Genomic DNA, 18294 nt, shown 5'->3' on the forward strand with positions numbered 1-18294 from the left:
ATATTTAGATTTAGGTATTCTTTAAGGCTGGGACATAAGCAGATTGAACTCTCAGTATAAGCAAAGGGACTTACATTTAGAGATCTGCCTAGAGAAAGCTATAGAAAACAGTGAGATGAAAAAATACAAGAGAAAGCTGGTGCAGCCACTCTGGAAGGCAGCATGGAGGTTCCTCAAAAAGTTGAAAATAGAGCTACCCTATGACCCAGCAGTTGCACTATTGGGTATTTACCCTAAAGATACAAATGTAGGGATCTGAAGGGGCATGTGCACCCAAATGTGTATAGCAGCAATGTCCACAATAGCCAAACTATGGAAAGAACTTAGATGTCTATCGACAGATGACTGGATAAAGTTGTGGGGTGTGTGTGTGTGTGTGTGTGTGTGTGTGTGTGTGTGTATATATATATAGTGTATATATACATATATATATGTGTATATATACACACACACACACACACACACACACGCGCGCGCACAATGGAATACTATGTAGCTATCAAAAATGAAATCTTGCAATTTGCAATGACATGGATGGAACTAGGGGGTATTACGCTGAGTGAAATAAGTCAATCAGAGAAAGACAAGTATCGTATGATCTCCCTGATATGAGGAATTTCAGGGGCAGGGCGGGGGATTTGGGGGTAGGGAAGGAAAAAATGAAACAAGATGGGATCTGCAGGGAGACAAACCATATGAGACTCTTAATCTCACAAAACAAACAGAGGGTTGGTGGGGGGAGGGGGATAGGGAGAGGGAGGTTAGGTTATGGACGTTGGGAAGAGTATGTGCTCTGTGAGTGCTGTGAAATGTGTAAACCTGACGATTCACAGACCTGTACCCCTGGGGCTAATAATACATTATATGTTAATAAAAATAATTAAAAACAAAAAATAAAATAAAATTCTATGTCCCACACTTAAAAAAAATAAAATAAAATAAAGAGAATACCAGTGAGTAAGTGCCATAAATCTTGAGAAATAATCTTTCATTTCCCTTAACATGTCTATTTCATGGTGTTTCATAATTCCCTAAAGCTCTCTGTTCTGAGGTTTGCTTTTTGTTGGCAGTATTCCACTCAGTGCTTCCACATACACCACATACACCACTTGCATTCAACTGGGAATTAAAATAAACAGGAAGACAATTATCTAGTCACTGATGGCAGCTAAAAATAGTTTGTGTTGCCTCTAGATTGCTCACAGTACATTCTTATCAAATGGATTATTAAGGTAACCATGACGTGTTATAAATAGCAGCTGTCATATGAAGGGTTTTTGGTAGTTTCTGACAATAAATGTGACATAAATTTCAACCACATTAAAATAATTATCCCTTGGGCACCTGGGTGGCTCAGTTGGTTAAGCATCTGCCTTCAGCTCAGGTCAGTCCTGGGATTGAGCCTTTGTATCGGGCTCCGTGCTTGGTGGGGAGCCTGTTTCACCCTCTCCCTCTGCCTGCCGCTCTGCCTACTTGTGCTCGCTCTCTCTTTCTCTGTCAAATAAATAAAATCTGTAAAATAAATAAATAAATAAAAATAATTACCCGTCTTCTCTTTGGTGTTAATTAAAATCCAGCCCACAAGACCAAATACTTGAGAAATCACTGCTAGAGACTGTCATTTCTAATGGTAGAGACAAATTCATTTTTAAAGAGACCAGTTCAGATTGCCCTTTCACTCTCAGCTGGACCAGAACATTACTTGGTATCAAGTTTAATTCACATCAAAATACTTAAAATCAATTATTAAAACAGATTTATTTTGCTTTCTATGACTACATTAGAACAGAGAATGCCAGTGCCCTAACAAGTGCCAATGGAATTCCCTGACAATTCTACTGTTCATTTGGCCATTTCAGGCAGGGCAGTGTCCCAGCCTGGGAGAAGAGAATGGGCCTCCACACCTCCATGAAATAGGTTCCTTTGAAAGTGGTTATGGCGGGTCTTCCCAAAGGTAAGATGTACTATATTACTAAGTTGTTTTTTTTTAACCCCAAGATCAAGACGTGTGCTCTACCAACTGAGCCAGCCAGATGCCCCTATCACTAAGTCATTAAAAATAAAATATTCTTATAGTTTCTTCCTTTCTTTAGTGACCTTGTCTTAGAAGCCAAAGCTGCATTTTTTTCTATTCTCTGCTCCAAAGCTGAGCTATCTATTGCTACTAAGTTTTTACACATATATACATACATATATATATATATGTATATATATATATGCCTATTACATATATGTAATTTTTAAAGGATCATTCTCTATAAACTCTTGTAACTTTTTTTTCACCTGAGAGAAAATGAAAACTTCTTTGTTTGTATAGTCTTCTACCACTTCTTCCTCATGAACTCTAATCATAATAATGTGAATTCCTAAAGAGGGGTGGCTGAATTAAGCTAGGGCCTTGTTGTCTACCATAAAATACTACTTGCAGAGGTGTGTACTCAAAGTCCTCAAGGCTTCCTTGCGTTCAGGAGGAAATTCGTGTTCCAGGAAGCTGTCACTCTGATAATATCTATTGGCTCAAATGAAGGGTCATGTCCTTTGGCATTTAGTCTAGTTTTCACAGGCATGGTCAGATCTTTGAAGAAATAGGTCTTTTCCAAGTTAGACCCTCTAATGTCTAAGTACTAAAGAAATAAACTCGAGTCATACCAAGTTTTTGAAGAGAGTCTCATGAAGGATCACTGCTTTACACAGATAAAGAGCTTTTTATCTTTTAAAGCAAATCACATAGCTCTTTTTGTACTGACACACCAAGGGAAGTTTATGTGAGGAAATCAGAGTCGAACAGTCTGTGCTTTGTAAGTGTCAGTAGATTTTTTTATTCCCACCCACTGCCGTTATGCCCAGATATTCCAACACCACCCATGTTTTGGTCTCGTTTTTTAACCTTTAGGTCATTTTGGCCCCCTGTGAGATGGCCAACTTGAGCCTTTTAAATTACTTAAAAGTGTTCCAGCTTCAGAATTTCAAACTTTCAAGTTCTTCATTTGGACCACAACTTGTTATCCGCCCCACTCCTTCATCCCAATAACCAGCTCATTGGTGTGTTCTGAGATCCATCCCTTCTTATTTTAAAGGCCTCAGTTGTCATTCCCCATCTGGGTTTGCTTGCCTTCTTCCCCATCCCACCCTCGCTCGCTCTCTCTCTCTTTTTTTTTAAGATTTATTTTTTTTATTTACTTATTTTAGAGAGAGAGAGAGAGAGCAGGGGGAGGGGCAGAGGGAGAAGACCTCAAGCAGACTCTGCACCGAGCATGGAGCCCGATGAGGGACTCAATCTCACAACCCTGAGATCATGGGCTGAGCTGAAATCAAGAGTCAGATGCTTCACGGACTGAGCCACTCAGGCACCGCCCACCCCCATCCAACTCTTAAAGCATTTATCTTAGAGATGGTTTCAGTAGCACCATGGATTCTTTCATTCCTTTCACCTCCTGCACTGCCTTTGAGAAACATCATTTTGGATAGCTCCAAACCATTCTACTTCATTCCCACACAACAGTATTGCTAGAAAAGTCATGTAATTATATAGCTAGAACTTCACTCCCATTCAAAGATTCTGGTTTTCATCTTTCATTGAATTCCCATTCATTTCCTGAAGGAGCTCTCTTAGCTTTTGCAATCTTAACTTGAAAAATAGTTTATCTCTTGGAACTTCCATTTCCTTTTCTGTTCAGTGGGGAAGATGGACTATAGCAGTACTTTTCAGTCTTTAATGGGCATAGAATCATCCGGGATCTTGTTGAAAATGCAGATTCTGATTTGGATCTGGTGTACCTAGGGATACAATGCTGCAGACCATGTCTTGAATAGTATTTTGAGTAGCGGCAAATGAGCTCAAGCTTACATTAATACAACAACACTTGTGAGTTTAAGTCCTGCATCATCACCTCACCATTCTCATTGTCAGCAATGACTTAACTAGGATCTGCAAGCTACCTGTCATGAGCCTTTTCAGCAATTTTTGCCCTTTCCAATAACTTTCCTATCCTGGCCTTTTCTCCCTTTTCTTCTCTAGGTTACTTTTTCTACTTGCCTCCATTCTGTCCCTTCTTAGTGACTTGAGACCTTGTTCTCTTCAGTCAGTTTCTTCCCACTGGCTCTTTTCCCATCTAACTGCAAACACCTTTGGGCTTGTGGCCCAATAAAACCATGCCTTGCTGGGGTTAGTTTAGTAGACAGGTGTCTCAAGGGAAGGCACCATCTCTACCCCCTGGTTTCTTTCCAGTTAGGCATTCCTACCTGGGTGGCCTGCAGACACTCAAACTCAGCCATTTTGGAAACCACTCCTCTTCACCCCAAAAGAGTGACTTCCTGCCTTACTTTGTTATTTTTTCTTATTCTTTCCCTTTACTTGCATATTTATTCAGTTAGCAAACTGTGTTGATGTTTACCTTCAAAGTGTCTGTTGTGGGCAGTCAACTCTTTTTTTTTTTTTTTAAAGATTTTATTTATTTATTTGACAGAGAGAAATCACAAGCAGATGGAGAGGCAGGCAGAGAGAGAGAGAGAGAGAGGGAAGCAGGCTCCCTGCCGAGCAGAGAGCCCAATGCGGGACTCGATCCCAGGACCCTGAGATCATGACCTGAGCCGAAGGAAGTGGCTTAACCCACTGAGCCACCCAGGCGCCCCGTGGGCAGTCAACTCTTGAGTACATTTCCAAAAGAAGTTCTTTTTTTAAAAGGCTTTGTACATGAAGTTATTCATAATAGTATTATTGATAATAACACTGTAAATAACTAAATGTTCAAAACAAGGGAATGAAAAAGTAGGTATAATTTTAAATGTTACAGTAGTTAAAATGATTCTTTGTGTGTTGGCATGGATTAAATCAAAGAATATCTACAAAATGGCATGTCTAATATCCCATTTTTTAAATAGGGAGAGGGAGGGAGAGAGGGAGGCAGGCAGGCAGGAAGGACCGACCTATGGGAGGAAAGAAACACCTGGAGAAAAGTATCTCAAAGAAATAACATCTTGTTGATTCCAAAATGTTAATAGGTATGTCTGGGTGTTAGAATTGTGGATGATTTTTCTTTCTTCTTTTCATTGTCCACACAGTCTGGAAGTGTTACAACATATGTGCCATACTCCACCGAGGCACAAATATGGTAGATACTAAGATTCCCAGGTGAGTGTGAGGCACACACCCCACAGGCAGGTTTTACAAAAAGAATAAAGGAGAATGTACCTCACAACCTCTGGCCCCTTAGCCGGGCCAAAGATGTAAAGGAGTCAGAGGAAGGAAAAAGATAAAAGAGGTTTCTTTGGAGAGAGTCATTGCCAGTCTCTGAGTTCCTTGGGTGTCCTCTGACCCCAGGACCCCAAGAAAGATGCCTCAGTAGGACGACTTGGAGATTCTCCTGAAGTATGGGTGACCCAGAGTGCTGATGTCTGAGAACGCGGAAGCTTCTGTGGATGGGGCCTGAGTCTGCCTGCAAATATTGAAGATGACAGAATGGTTGACAAGGGTCATCGGAAAGAGAACCAGAGAGGACTCTGCCTTGAGAGGTCTGATGGGAGCCAGATGTTGGAGGGAATTAGGGTTTTCTTGGGCTGGAAGGGAACTTCTGGGTGCTCAGAGGGTTGAAGAAGGAGCTGCAAGTGGCCACCTACATATAAATATGTATGGACTCAGCAGAGAACCACTGAAGGGCCTAGAATATGACCCAGAGAAGAGCATCTTCTCTGCCAGGCTCACCAGAAACACAAGCTTTAAACATCTGCTAGGCCTAGAAAGTATTAAGCCACCCATTCTTTTTTTTTTTTTTTTTTTAAAGATTTTTATTTTATTTGACAGATAGAGATCAGAAGTACGCAGAGAGAGAGAGGAGGAGGAAGCAGGCTCTCCGCGGAGCAGACAGCCCGATGCGGGGCTCGATCCCAGGACCCTGGGATCATGACCTGAGCTGAAGGCAGAGGCTTTAACCCACTGAGCCACCCAGGCGCCCCTAAGCCACCCATTCTAACCTACCCTCCCCATCCTAGATCTCCACCGCCCACCCTCCACCTTGGCTAGGGCCAATTTTGAGCCAAGAGTGATTACAGAGGAAAAGCCAACCATGCTTTCCACTAGAGGCTTTAATCTGAAATCAATTTAAGATGATAGATTAGAAATGATGTAGTGCTGTTTGGAATTTTTGTGGTTTTGGAACTGGATATTCTCATTTCTGGATTGAGACTGCATTTGTTACTTAAAGTGACCATAGCACCGCATATTATCGAAGGAACAGAGAACTAATGGGACCTGCCAGTTTTCAAGTAGAGGCAAGAAAGAGTGTGAGAGGAAGAATCACACTGTAGTTTTATCACAGTCTGTTCATCATGCCTGTTACTAGAACCTAGATGCCTGTTTCCATCATTTCTTGCCCCCACAAAGGTAACCACTATCTAATCCTCTAATAGTAGAGATTCGTTTTGCCTGATTTTGTACTTTATATAGATGGAATCATTCAGGATGTGCTCATCTGTGGCTGGCTTCTTCCTTTAAGTCGTAGGTGAGGTCCATCCACAATGTTGCATGTAATTGTATTTCATTCATTTTTGTTATTATACAGTGTTCTGTGCTGTGAATGCACCGCAAATTATTGTGCTGTTGATGGGCATTTAAATAGCTCCTAGTTTTTGCCTATTACAAATAGCACTGCTTTGAATAGTATATTACTTTTCACAATGGGTGGAGACTAATTAAAAAATCCCTTGCAAATATTCTTTCCCTTCCGTTCTCATGATGACTACCCCAGTTCAGGACTTCAGAAACTTCTACTTGGACTATTAGCAATAGCCTCCTGATTGATATCCCCATGTACAGTTCATCATATACACTGCCACCAGGTTTATAGTCCCAGAGCACAATTCTAATCTTGCTGCTTCCCTAACTCAAAACCATTAGATGTTTCCCTATTGCCTTCCAACCAGAGCCTCTAAGTTCCTTAGCTTAGGCAATCAAGGCCTCCTCCCTGCATTTGTGTCTTAATCTAGAACATTTGTGAGTCCAAGTCAAGCTAGACCATTGCCAGGTCCTAAACACAGACTCTTTTTTCTTCTGCTGCTTTTCTTTTCTTGCCACTCCCACTGCCCCAACAACTAACATGCCTGCTAGAGTTCTTGTTGTCCTAAGCTGAGCTCAGACACACTTCTTCCACCAGGCAGTTTACATTCCCTATGGCCCAAGGTTACAGTGCTCTGTTAGACTTGACCTCATGTATCATGAACTGCCTCCTGCTAGTGTTGCTTTCATTCATGTTTCATCTTCCCCACTGATGCAGCCCCCAGCTGGTTCATCTCTGCGTGTCCCAGAGCAGCCAGCCCAGCTTTTTACCCATAGAAGAGGCTCAGTACATGTTTGTTGAATGACTTTGGGGAAGTTGTCTGAAAATGTCTTCCTGATTTTCACCTCCAGTTCCCACTTCCCCTTTGAGTGAATTCCCCTCTTGCTCCACAGTAATTTGTGTGTGAGCTGAATGACTCAAGAACAGTCTCTAGTGTGTGATATTTTGGCTGATCCTCAGGAAATAATGAGAATTTCTCCATGCCACTATCTCTGATTATTACCATTTAAACCCCCAATGTCTTAAATGAGTGAATATTTATTAGGCTTCTACTATGTATAAGGCACAGGGATAACTGAAATGAAATTTGCTATACACCTGTAAGACGTATTCCAGAATTTTTTATCTTGGAAATGTTTTAGATCTGTTGTCTGGTTGACTTTTGAAAATTGTCTTTGTTTCACTCCTGTGGATGAAATGTACCCTGCGAGAAGTTTGGGGACCTCAGCTGAGGTCCATCATGTCATTTCAAAGCAAGGAGAAAATAAGATTGGAGCACTCTCTTGCTTTCCCATCAATAATTATCTTCTCAAGAACTAGTTCCTAAATTAGTGACTGAAAATATTGTTTATAACATCAGAAATCTCATTCATTTGTTCTCTCCCCCATTACCCCAAGAGAGCCTGGCTCTTTCTGAGCATCAGAGATGACTTAATTTTGTGGTAAGAGAACAGGAATTAGAGGAAGCCAATTAGGAAACCTCAAGGAAGAGGAAGCGTCTCTAGTCTAAAGGGAAGGCTATTGAGTCTTATTTCCTCTCTGTTCCTAACTCACTCTCTTGGTGCCTGGCCAACTTCTGTACCTCCCTTTCCTCACCTGACCAGGGGGCTGGAATGAGGGTAATGGTGAAGGTGAGTAGAGTAAATAAAGTTAAATAACATTCATAAAGACCCCAAGATGGTAGCCATGAAAATCTTATCAATGACTGATTGATGCTTAGGGTTCTCATCCCCGCCCGCAGCTATGGGTGAAGCTGCATGTGTGTGGGACAGGGTGGGAAAGAAAGGGCAGCTTTCCAAGCTAAGAAAAATAGACTTTCACTTCTGAACAATAGCAGAGTGCAGTGCAGGCTGGTGCAGTCCTTGGTTTCCTGCTGTACTAGGGAGAGATCAAAGCAACAGCCAAAAGTCCAGTCCTTATTCACCAGTGTCCTCCCACCCCTTCATAAACAGAGCTCTAAGTTGAGTTCAGATCTATTTTAGGTGGCTTATTTTCACTGCAGTGGTTAATTTTTTTTTCTCTCTATGCCTTTAAGGTGGGTACAGCAATCTTACCTGTTTGAGAGAAGAAACTGAGGTCATGGTCACCAGGTAGTCTGTGGCCAGGCTCAGATTGTAATTCAGTGCTTCTGACACTCATAGCAGAGCCTGACCATGTTCAAGACTCCCACCCCTCTCTTCCCCTTCCGATTTTTCACTGGAACATTTGCTGTTTTCTCAAGCTATGAAGGGCTTCCTGTGTTAACATGCCTAAGGGGAAGTTGTATGTTAAAAACCACCAACGGTTAAGCCCAAGCCAGCTGGGGTCTTCCATTGCTTCTTCCAGTATTCTGGGGAGACCCATGAGAATGCTCAGTGTTTTTCAAGATCTTTGGCTTCCAGAAACAAGATCAGTCGAGCACTTGATCTTCATTTGAGGGGAGTCTGGGAAAATAAGAGAAATATCAAAAGTTCTAAGAGGATACTACTGAAGTTTTTATAGCTAAAAATTAAGAGTGAACTGAAAACTAAAGATTTTGGCTCTAAAAAAAAAAAAAAAGATTTTGCTCTATTGAAGTGGCACGTTCCTGGGTAGTTTTAATTAAATGTCCTTTAGATTAGGCTGATGCAAGTTAATTCCCTCTCAAATCAAAGGACAGCATTCTCACTATTGGTGATGACTAAGAGAATCCAGGCATAGAATGATATTGGCTGGTAAGGAAGGCTGGAGCAGGAGGGAAATGACAGCTGTGTGACTGCTATGTTGACAGACATCGTACTGTACCCACCACTGGTACTGAGGATGAGAGCACCACACTAGACGTTATGCACAAGGGGGCAGGGGAGTGTTGCTTTTTTGGCATCTGGTCAGGTAAAGGATTTGAAGGGCTTTCAAAAGTGCCTCATGTAAGTCGCAGAAGCACACTATACCCTACGTTTGGTGCTTCATTTGTCCTCTTTTGCCCATAAATTATAGAACTGAAGTATAAAGAAATCATTTTTCTCCTCCTTGGAGACTCAGCCAGAATGACAGCTCTCAGGCAGCCGACCATAGCTACGGTGGGGGGCAGGTGGGGGGGGCGGCAGGAAGAACCACAGGACTGAGACTGCTGTGAGATACAAATAGGTAAAGCTATGATTACAGCCAAGTTCTTGCCCTCGGCCCCCCCGAGGAGCACCTGATTGCAAAGTGTGGCCAGGGAGCTGGGCAGAGGTCTACCTCCCTCCTGCTGGTCACCCAAGCTGCTACATCTCTACCTCTGTCCTGCTTGCTATCAATCTTTGGGTCCCCTTAACCTCAAGAAACCCTAACTCTTTTGAAGTACCCCATTACCAGTGCTTACGGCCAACTCACAGGGCATTGTGTTTCAGCATCTGCTAATATCGCATGGAAACAGAGATCAGCTTCATTCTTACATTCCCTGGCTCACTGAACTGCTAGCAGAGCAACTTAAGCTCAGGACTAAATTCTTATCTTGTCTTTAAACACCATGTGATTCAGCATGTCTGCAGTCAGTCACTGGGAATATACGCTGCCACTTTTTACCTTTGCCTTGTGGGTAACCCCAACCTTCCACCTACCTCCACCCCCAGGGGAGATTATGGGCCTTGCCAAAAGGAGGGCCCCCAGGAGATTTTCCAAGGCTCACAAGATGTCAAGTCATCTCTAAAATTTTTCAAAAAACCAGAAAGTCATTTCAAAAAGTCTAACTTGGCGGCCCCACAGAGAGGAAGATCAAACTTTCCACACAGACACAGCAAGTCTGCCCCCATAGGCCTGTATTAAAGCTGCAAGGGCACAGACAACTTTGGTGAAAGAGTCCCCACCCCGGGGGAAGTCCACCTGGGTGAGTAGATTAGCTGCTGCTTGGTACCCAGTGGCACACACTTAGTCTGCTTCCCGGGGATTTCCCTCAGCAGTGGAATCAGCAAAGGGGTTTGTCTTTCTGAAAGATTTCCCAGAGGAATTCATTTGCCTCAGTGGAAAAATCTCAAATTCTAACATAAAATCACTGACCTTTTAGGGTTTTAGAATTCGGGTTTCTCATTCATCCACAAATCTCTTCAAAGAAAGATGATTAAACATAACAGAAAACACAAATAGTGAGCGTGCATATTCACAGAATTATCTCAATGCTTGCTGCATGGTAGACATGGTTTAGCATTGAGGATACACTGGGAGCAGCACAGATGTGACCACTGCCCTCAAGGATATTTTCATCGCAGATTTCAGTTTGTGTTTGTGTGGAAAATGAGGTTTCCTCCAGGAAATATCCTTAAGAGTGTTAAAATGTATATACCATTCAAAATCCAATGCCTCTTTCAGGGCCCAGCTTAAATGCAATCTCAAGAAGGGATTAGGATGTCTTTGAACCTGTGAAATTCTCATGGCTTACAGTCTGTATGATTTTAAATATCCCATCACTGCATGGCAGGGACTACTCAGAGATGCCATATAGCAGTCATGTCTACGTGAGAAGGAAAGGATTGCAGCTATGAAAACATTTCTCAGTTAGTCCCTTTCTTTCTACTGTTTGCAGTTCAATTTAAGAGTACTTTATCTAGGGGCGCCTGGGTGGCTCAGTGGGTTAAGCCGCTGCCTTCGGCTCAGGTCATGATCTCAGGGTCCTGGGATCGAGTCCCGCATCGGGCTCTCTGCTCAGCGGGGAGCATGCTTCCTCCTCTCTCTCTCTCTGCCTGCCTCTCTGCCTACTTGTGATCTCTCTCTGTCAAATATATAAAAAAAAAAAAAAAAAAAGAGTACTTTATCTAACTTGAATGAGCCAAGCCCCTTGTCAGAGGTGTCAGAAGACACAGAGATGAAAAGCATCCAGCCTCTCTTCTGCCAATCTTTGGTGAAGTCTACACACACAATTCTTTAAGTTAAATCATATAATTACCAATATTTGACCATTTTGACCTACAAAAATAAATGGCCATTGCATTTGGTTCAGGCTAATAAAAGATTCAAATTAATGACATGCACTGGACATATAGGGGGGAAGAGATAGATTGGTGGATTTGAACTTCTTCAAAGAGGAGGTGGCAATGAGTGGTCCTTGCAGGAATAGTATGGGGGAACTAGGAGAGTTGGAGGAGTGTTTAAGCAGTGGTGCTCAGGGCAGTGCTGTGGTGTGTATCCCTGCGATAGAAATAGGCTGATGAAGTAGAAACAGAAGGCTGAAAACACAGGTATAGGTCAACTGGTAGAAAACTCTAAACTCTAAGCAAAAGACTATTTTATTCAGTAGTGCAAAGAAATGTAGGCAGGTTCGGCTCAGGACATGATCCCAGGGTCCTGGGATCGAGCCCCGCATCGGGCTCCCTGCTGAGCAGGGAGTCTGCTTCCACCTCTCTTTCTCTGCCTGCTTCTCTGCCTACTTGTGATCTCTGCCTGTCAAATAAATAAATAAAATCTTAAAAAAAAAAAAAGAAAGAGAGAGAGAAATCAATCAATCAATCAATCAATCAATCTAGGCAGGGAACCAACTCAATGTGAGCTTAGAGTTTGCTCCAGAAAAAAATGATTTCAAGAATGTGGATCAACAAGAAGAGACTGTATGTGCCAGAACAGGCAAACTGTGAAAAGGATCTAAATTCAGACAATGGCAGTGGGAATGAAAAGCAGATCTATCCTATCCCATAGGAATAATCAATAGGATTTGGTAACTGACCAGACAGAAAAGCAACAGTAACTGCAACTGTTTCATGAGTGCTTGTTATGAGCTAGGTACTTTGTTAGTACTTCACTTGCCTTCCCTCATTTAATCCTCACAGCAGCCTCCATAAAGTGAATCTTATCCAAATTTAATAGATAAGGGAATCCAGGCCTGGGGATTTTGCATTAAGTCGCATATCTAGTAACTGTCACAAATGGCATTTAAGTTCAGGTTTAAATAGAAATGTACTTCTAACCCTTATGCTGTAAGTGATTCATTCATTTGACTAATATTTATGCTCAGCATTTTTCAAGTTGCCCGAGCTATACTAGTGAACAACACAAAGATTTTTGCCCTCATGGAGCTTAGTGGGGGTGGGAGGGTGGGATTAATAGTGAACAAAATTATGAATTACAGAACAGAAAAAAGGCAGAATAAACAATGATCATGATTATATAAGGACAGAGTAACTAGCTTTGGGGAGTTGAAGACTGCATCAAGGTTTTGGCTCTGAGGACTTGTGAAGTGTGGTACATGGGGCAGGAACTGGTTTGGTGGGGGAAGAGATGAGATGATGAGCTCTGTTTTAAACACACTGGGTTTTGGGCGCCTGGGTGGCTCAGTGGGTTAAGCCGCTGCCTTCGGCTCAGGTCATGATCTCAGGGTCCTGGGATCGAGTCCCGCATCGGGCTCTCTGCTCAGCAGGGAGCCTGCTTCCTCCTCTCTCTCTGCCTGCCTCTCTGCCTACTTGTGTTCTCTGTCAAATAAATAAATAAAATCTTAAAAAAAAAAAAAGCACTGGGTTTTAAGGTACTACCTGTCTCAGTGTAAAAAACACCCATCAGGTAATTAGGTAAGACTGTGCTCCATGGGGCGCCTAGGTGTCTCCAGAGAAGGGTTCAGCTAGAGATCTAGGTTTGGGAGACATCAACATAGAGGGCACCTGTGGGACCTGAGTTCACCCTCCTTAGCAGCCGTGCAGAGACTCTTTTCGACTATTCAGGCAGTTTGGGAATTACAGTACACTAAGATTGCTCAGAGTGTAAAGGGGAAAAAAGCACTGAAAAGGTCAGGAGGAGTTGGTCCTGAGAGTAGGGACCTGACTGAACCAGAACCAAGTGACCGCTTTTATCAGTGCACTTGGAAATCAGCCAGAGCTGGAAAGTACCCTGTGTGCCAGAGATGCTGTTTGCATTTAGTATTTTCTTAATCATGTTTCAGTTTGGGATTTTTTTCAGGTTAATAAAATAGACGTTTATCTTTAAAGAACATTCTTGAGAATTGAAGCTTCCTTAAGAAACTCCTTGAGAGGTTCTTATACATTTTTTCCTTTAAATGCAAAGTGAGTTTAGGGGAAAATACATTAAGGAGGTAGGAATCCCTACTTTAGTATTACTTACAGCAGGCACTTAAAGTGCTGGAAAACTTGGCATAACCTGACTTTCTAGTGTACAAATTATTTGGGGGGGGGGGGGAGGTGTGGAGGGCGGAACAATACTAGCCTAACGTCATGTTTTGTATTTTATATTGGTTAAATAGGGGCGTGCTTGCGGGAGAAGTCAAAATAGGCACAATTTTACAAGGCCCCCTGCTGTTTTAAGGCCATCTGCTATTCTCCCAGAGCTACCTAGTTCGCTTGGAATTACATCAGTTTATTCAACAACAGCCTGCTATACGCCCTGTCCTTTCTGTTCTTCAGTTTCAATCAAGGCAACTTAACCTCGTGATTCCTCCATTACTCCTGTATTTCCTGGTCCACCTCTAACCCAAATTTACGGTTGCTGGTCAAAAGGACTTTGCCTGGCCAGAAAATTCTGCTCTTTCCAGAACCCGTTCCCTTCTGTACCTAAAGTAAACGGTTACTGTCGCAGCGGCTGCAACCCATTTTTCCCTGTAGTAGGAAGGAAAGTGGGTGGGTACAGATTAGGAACAACGCCAGCAATCTAAACACAGGCTGGATATACACGTTTCAAAACTAACAACGTAACAAGTAACAACTAAATACACCATCCATTTAAGTCCCACCGGTAGACAGATCCACTACTCTAGGCCCTCAGAAAGCTTTTTCGTCCTTGCTACTGCCAATTCACTTTCCAGATGAAAGCTCTAAAACGCCACTACCAAAGGTCCACCTTGCGCCCAGCCGTGGGACTGGCGCAGGCGCACACCGAAGGGCGCCCCTGCTCTTCCCACCCCCAATGAGGGGTGGGGCCCCGGAGCTCTCTCCGCGCCTGAACCGACGCTAGAGTCGAGAGTTGGGCGCGCAAGAGCGGATGTAGCCAGCCGGTGCCCCGGAAGCAGTGGTTGCAACTTCCGGGGGGATTTGTACGCCTGGTGCGGGAGCTACGGGGCTCAGAGACTGTGCTTGAAGTGGTGGGTGCGCCAACATGTCCCGTGGTTCCAGCGCTGGTTTTGACCGCCACATTACCATTTTTTCACCCGAGGGCCGGCTCTACCAAGTAGGTGAGTGAACCGAGTCTGCCTTTGGTCCACTCGAATTGCTCTGTCATGGTATGGCCTGGAGCAGGCAGACGCGGCCGGAGTGTAGTCCGCGGGCTGAGGCATGGCCGGAGCTGGGACGGGAGAAAGGCCGAGGCTGGGTCCAATCCTGTGGTGTTCCCACCCCTGTCTGGAGGAGGGATCCGGGTCCCGATAGCTGAAGGCCTCGGCTCTTCAGGGTGAGCGGCCGCACCTCCTGGACACAATAAAGAGTTAAGGAAGGTAGGACTACAGTTGCTGACTCTGGCTTCCTGACGCCTCTTCACTTGTTACAGTTTGGCCTGGGTGGGCCCAACGTCCGTACTTCTCTCAGGGATAATTGGCTCCTTAGCCTTGCCATTGAAACGCTCATCTCCGTTTTCCTTTGTTTGCAACATGCACTTCCTTATCCTAGTTAACTGTGCATTGGCATTTAGAACCTTTTATGTGCCAGACTCTGTGCTGGTGCTAGGGGGTGCAGAGATGTCACACACTCTCCTGTACTGAAGCGCACAGCTGAAAGGGAGTGACAGATACGTAAACAAACGAATAAAAAGAAAAATGTGTCAGATTACAAGTGTCTACAGGGCTCAGGACATCTTTGGAAAACTGGCAGATAGAATGAATGAATGTCAATTCTAGAGAAACTAGCATCCCCTTTTAACCCACATCTGAATGTTTCTAAGCAGTTTAAAGCTGGTTCTGAATTGTAGGTGAGGTACGGTGAACTAGCTATCTCCTGCAGAACAGCTGTAGTGGAAATAAACCCTAAAGTAGCTATCATTCATTCAGTGTAACAGTGTAGTGTGTTGGATCGAAGTGGTGTCAGGGTTTATTTAGATTATAATTATAACCCCGATCTTTAAGCTCTTGCCATGGAGAATGTAGCATCTGGAGAATCTGATGTATATCTAGCCCCGTGATTCTTTGATTTTTGAGTGAGTTTAGCACCTCACTGCTTTGGGGAGGACAGTAATTTCATTTGTGCTTGGATATCATAAGGAGAGAGTTGGGATATAAATGAGGTTCTCTCTACCTGTAAACTTTAGAAATAGAGTTAAAGATAACTTAGAATGGAGCTTAGCCAGTATATGGCTACATACAGTATATAATGTAGCAAAAAACAAGGGTAATTCAGTAACCCTTTTAACTCATCCCCAATTGAAAAATAGGATCAAACAAGAGAGATGCTAACTGTATCCTCAAGAAAGTTTCATTTTTAGTTTCTTTCCCGAGTTTTAAAGAATTTTTCTATTTTGGGTCACTGCTTTGAATGTTCTGTATTGTGGTTTTTAATGTATGAACAGGAAAAGTCAGACCTGCATTTTGTTTTTCTATACCATATTGTGAAATCCAGCCATAAAGCAGTCTTTAATGCTTCCCAGATTTTGGTGAGTAGAAAGACTGGATATAATGTCAGTTAAATATATATTTTTTAATTTGGAATAAAACGTGTGGTCCAAACAAGGTTAATACATAGACAGGATAACTTTTCAGTTCTGCCTTGTTGAATAACACATTGTCTCTGCTATCAGGGCACTAATTAGACATTGCTAGGAAAAGGAAAGTGAAAGAATAGTTAGTATGAACAAGCAGTATAGTGGTGAAGCGTTCAGGTCCTGGAGCCATACCGGGATTCAGATCCCTGCATGTTCCGTACTAGCCAACTTGGGCAAGTGATAAATAACATTAGTCTTAGTTTCTGTTTACAAAGTGGGGTTAATAATTCCTTTTTATGTGGTGGTTTTGTGGATTAAATATGATGATAAATGTAGTGCTTAGTACAGTACTGAGTAATCGGTAGATGTTATTAGATGCCTGTTTGATTTTTTTGGCGCCTTTTATTTTTTCCTGATCTATTAGATTGGTAGCTTTGTAGACATGGAGTATTTCCTTTTTTATGGTCCATCCATGCTTGATTCTCTAGTGAAATATTGTACATGTTGATAATACTGTAAATCCTATTTATGAGTTTATAAACTTTAGAATCCACCAAAGACGAAGCATATAGGAAGTATGAGTGCAAATTGTTAACTTAATAATGGAAAAATAATATAGAAAAATGAGGAGATAACAGGGAAGGAAGGATTAGTGGGAGGGTGAGTGTATGCCTCTCATCTTCCATAGTTGGTACTCAAAAGATAAATGTAATCTAACGTTGATAAATCAAAAAAGTATAAATTTAAAGTTACAATGCTAACCATAATTATAAACAGTGTTTGCTCCCAGGGAGTAAGAGAAAGATTTTTTATTGTCATTTATACTCTGTAGTAACTATGGAAAAATTTCTTTTAATGGGTGTATTCAAGGGGTGTCTGGTATGTGTATAGAAAAAACTGTAGAGCTATACATAGAGCACCTAGCTTTAAAATCTAACTTCCAAAATTACCCAAGGTTTCAGTTGGGAAACTAAGGCCCAGGTGGGACAAAATAAACCTGATTACTTTCAGGCTTTTCTCTTCTGCTTGCTGATCCTTTGCTGGATAGGTCTGGCAAGGAAGGGGAGAGGAGTGGCACTTGAATTTGCCTGCCTGGTGGATCTGAGCATTGCCTAGTTGCATCTGAGGGAACATACTGATAAGGAACAGGAAAGAAATGGACCAGTAGAAATAGATTGGAGAGGACAGTTTTCTAATCTAGAAATACCAATCTGGCATTGGTATTGAAGCTAGGATTCTTGGGTTCAAGTCCTGCTCCACACCAACTATGAGAACTTTTCACTTATAAAATAAAAATACTAGGGCTGACAGCCCTCTCAGGATTTAATGACTTAATAGATGTGCTTAGAACAGTATCTGTCACATAGTAAGGGCTCAGTTACTGATAAAAATGGAATCAAGAGTTCTATAAATAAATGGACTGAGAAGTACCTACCGTTTGTATCTTTTGCTATTAAAAAAATAGTTTTAAGGGGCAGCTGGGTGGCTCAGTGGGTTAAAGCCTCTGCCTTTGGCTCAGGTCAATCTCAGGGTCCTGGGATCAAGCCCCAAATCAGGCTCTCTGCTCATCGGGGAGTCTGCTTCCCTCTCAATCTCTGCGTGCCTCTCTGTCTACTTGTGATTTCTGTCTGTCAAATAAATAAATAAAATCTTAAAAAAATATAGTTTTAAAGTATTTCTGAACCCATACTTTTCATGCCCTCTTTGATTTGAAATTAATTAGACTTGAAATTAAATATGTGCATAAACATAAATGCATATGTATTGTAACTACACACAAAAAAAGTTTAATGAAATCAAACACTGCTGTTTTCAAATCTCATATTCATCCCTCATCCCCATGCCAGTGCCAGAATTTCTAATGACCCACCTGCTTAAAGATAAGGGTGTTTTTGATTTTTTAAGATTTTATTTATTAGAGCCCATGAGCAGGGGGCAGGGCAGAGATAGAGAATTTCAAGTAGACTCTGCACTGAGCACAGGGCCTGTTGTGGGACTTGATCTCGCAACCCTGAGATCATGACCTGAGCCAAAACCCAGAGTCAGACACTTAACCGACTGAGCCACCCAGGTGCCCCTAGATGATGGTTTTAGAGAGGGTAACAATAGGTGGCACTATGAAATGAGATACACTTTCCATTTAGGTTACAAAGTTAGGGAAAGACCTAAGAATGAACAGCTTCCAAAA

At 42.4% G+C, this 18294-nt stretch overlaps 1 protein-coding gene across 3 annotated transcripts in view; it reads left to right on the top strand.

Annotated features, from left to right (window-relative positions):
- Positions 1-1856: 1856 nt before the first annotated feature.
- Positions 1857-18294, top strand: part of PSMA6 (proteasome 20S subunit alpha 6) — a 33630-nt gene continuing 17192 nt past the window's right edge. The window contains exon 1 of one of the 3 annotated variants that reach the window (XM_032344030.1): positions 1857-1954. In XM_032344030.1, the coding sequence (XP_032199921.1) occupies positions 1936-1954 (19 nt within the window). In that variant the 5' untranslated portion in view covers positions 1857-1935. Of the gene's footprint in view, positions 1955-14456; positions 14653-16236; positions 16340-18294 lie in introns of those variants that run through there. The other 2 variants (XM_032344029.1, XM_032344028.1) reach the window with 2 other exon arrangements.

The sequence above is a fragment of the Mustela erminea genome, chromosome 5, assembly GCF_009829155.1.
Source record: "Mustela erminea isolate mMusErm1 chromosome 5, mMusErm1.Pri, whole genome shotgun sequence".
NCBI classification, from domain to species: domain Eukaryota; kingdom Metazoa; phylum Chordata; class Mammalia; order Carnivora; family Mustelidae; genus Mustela; species Mustela erminea.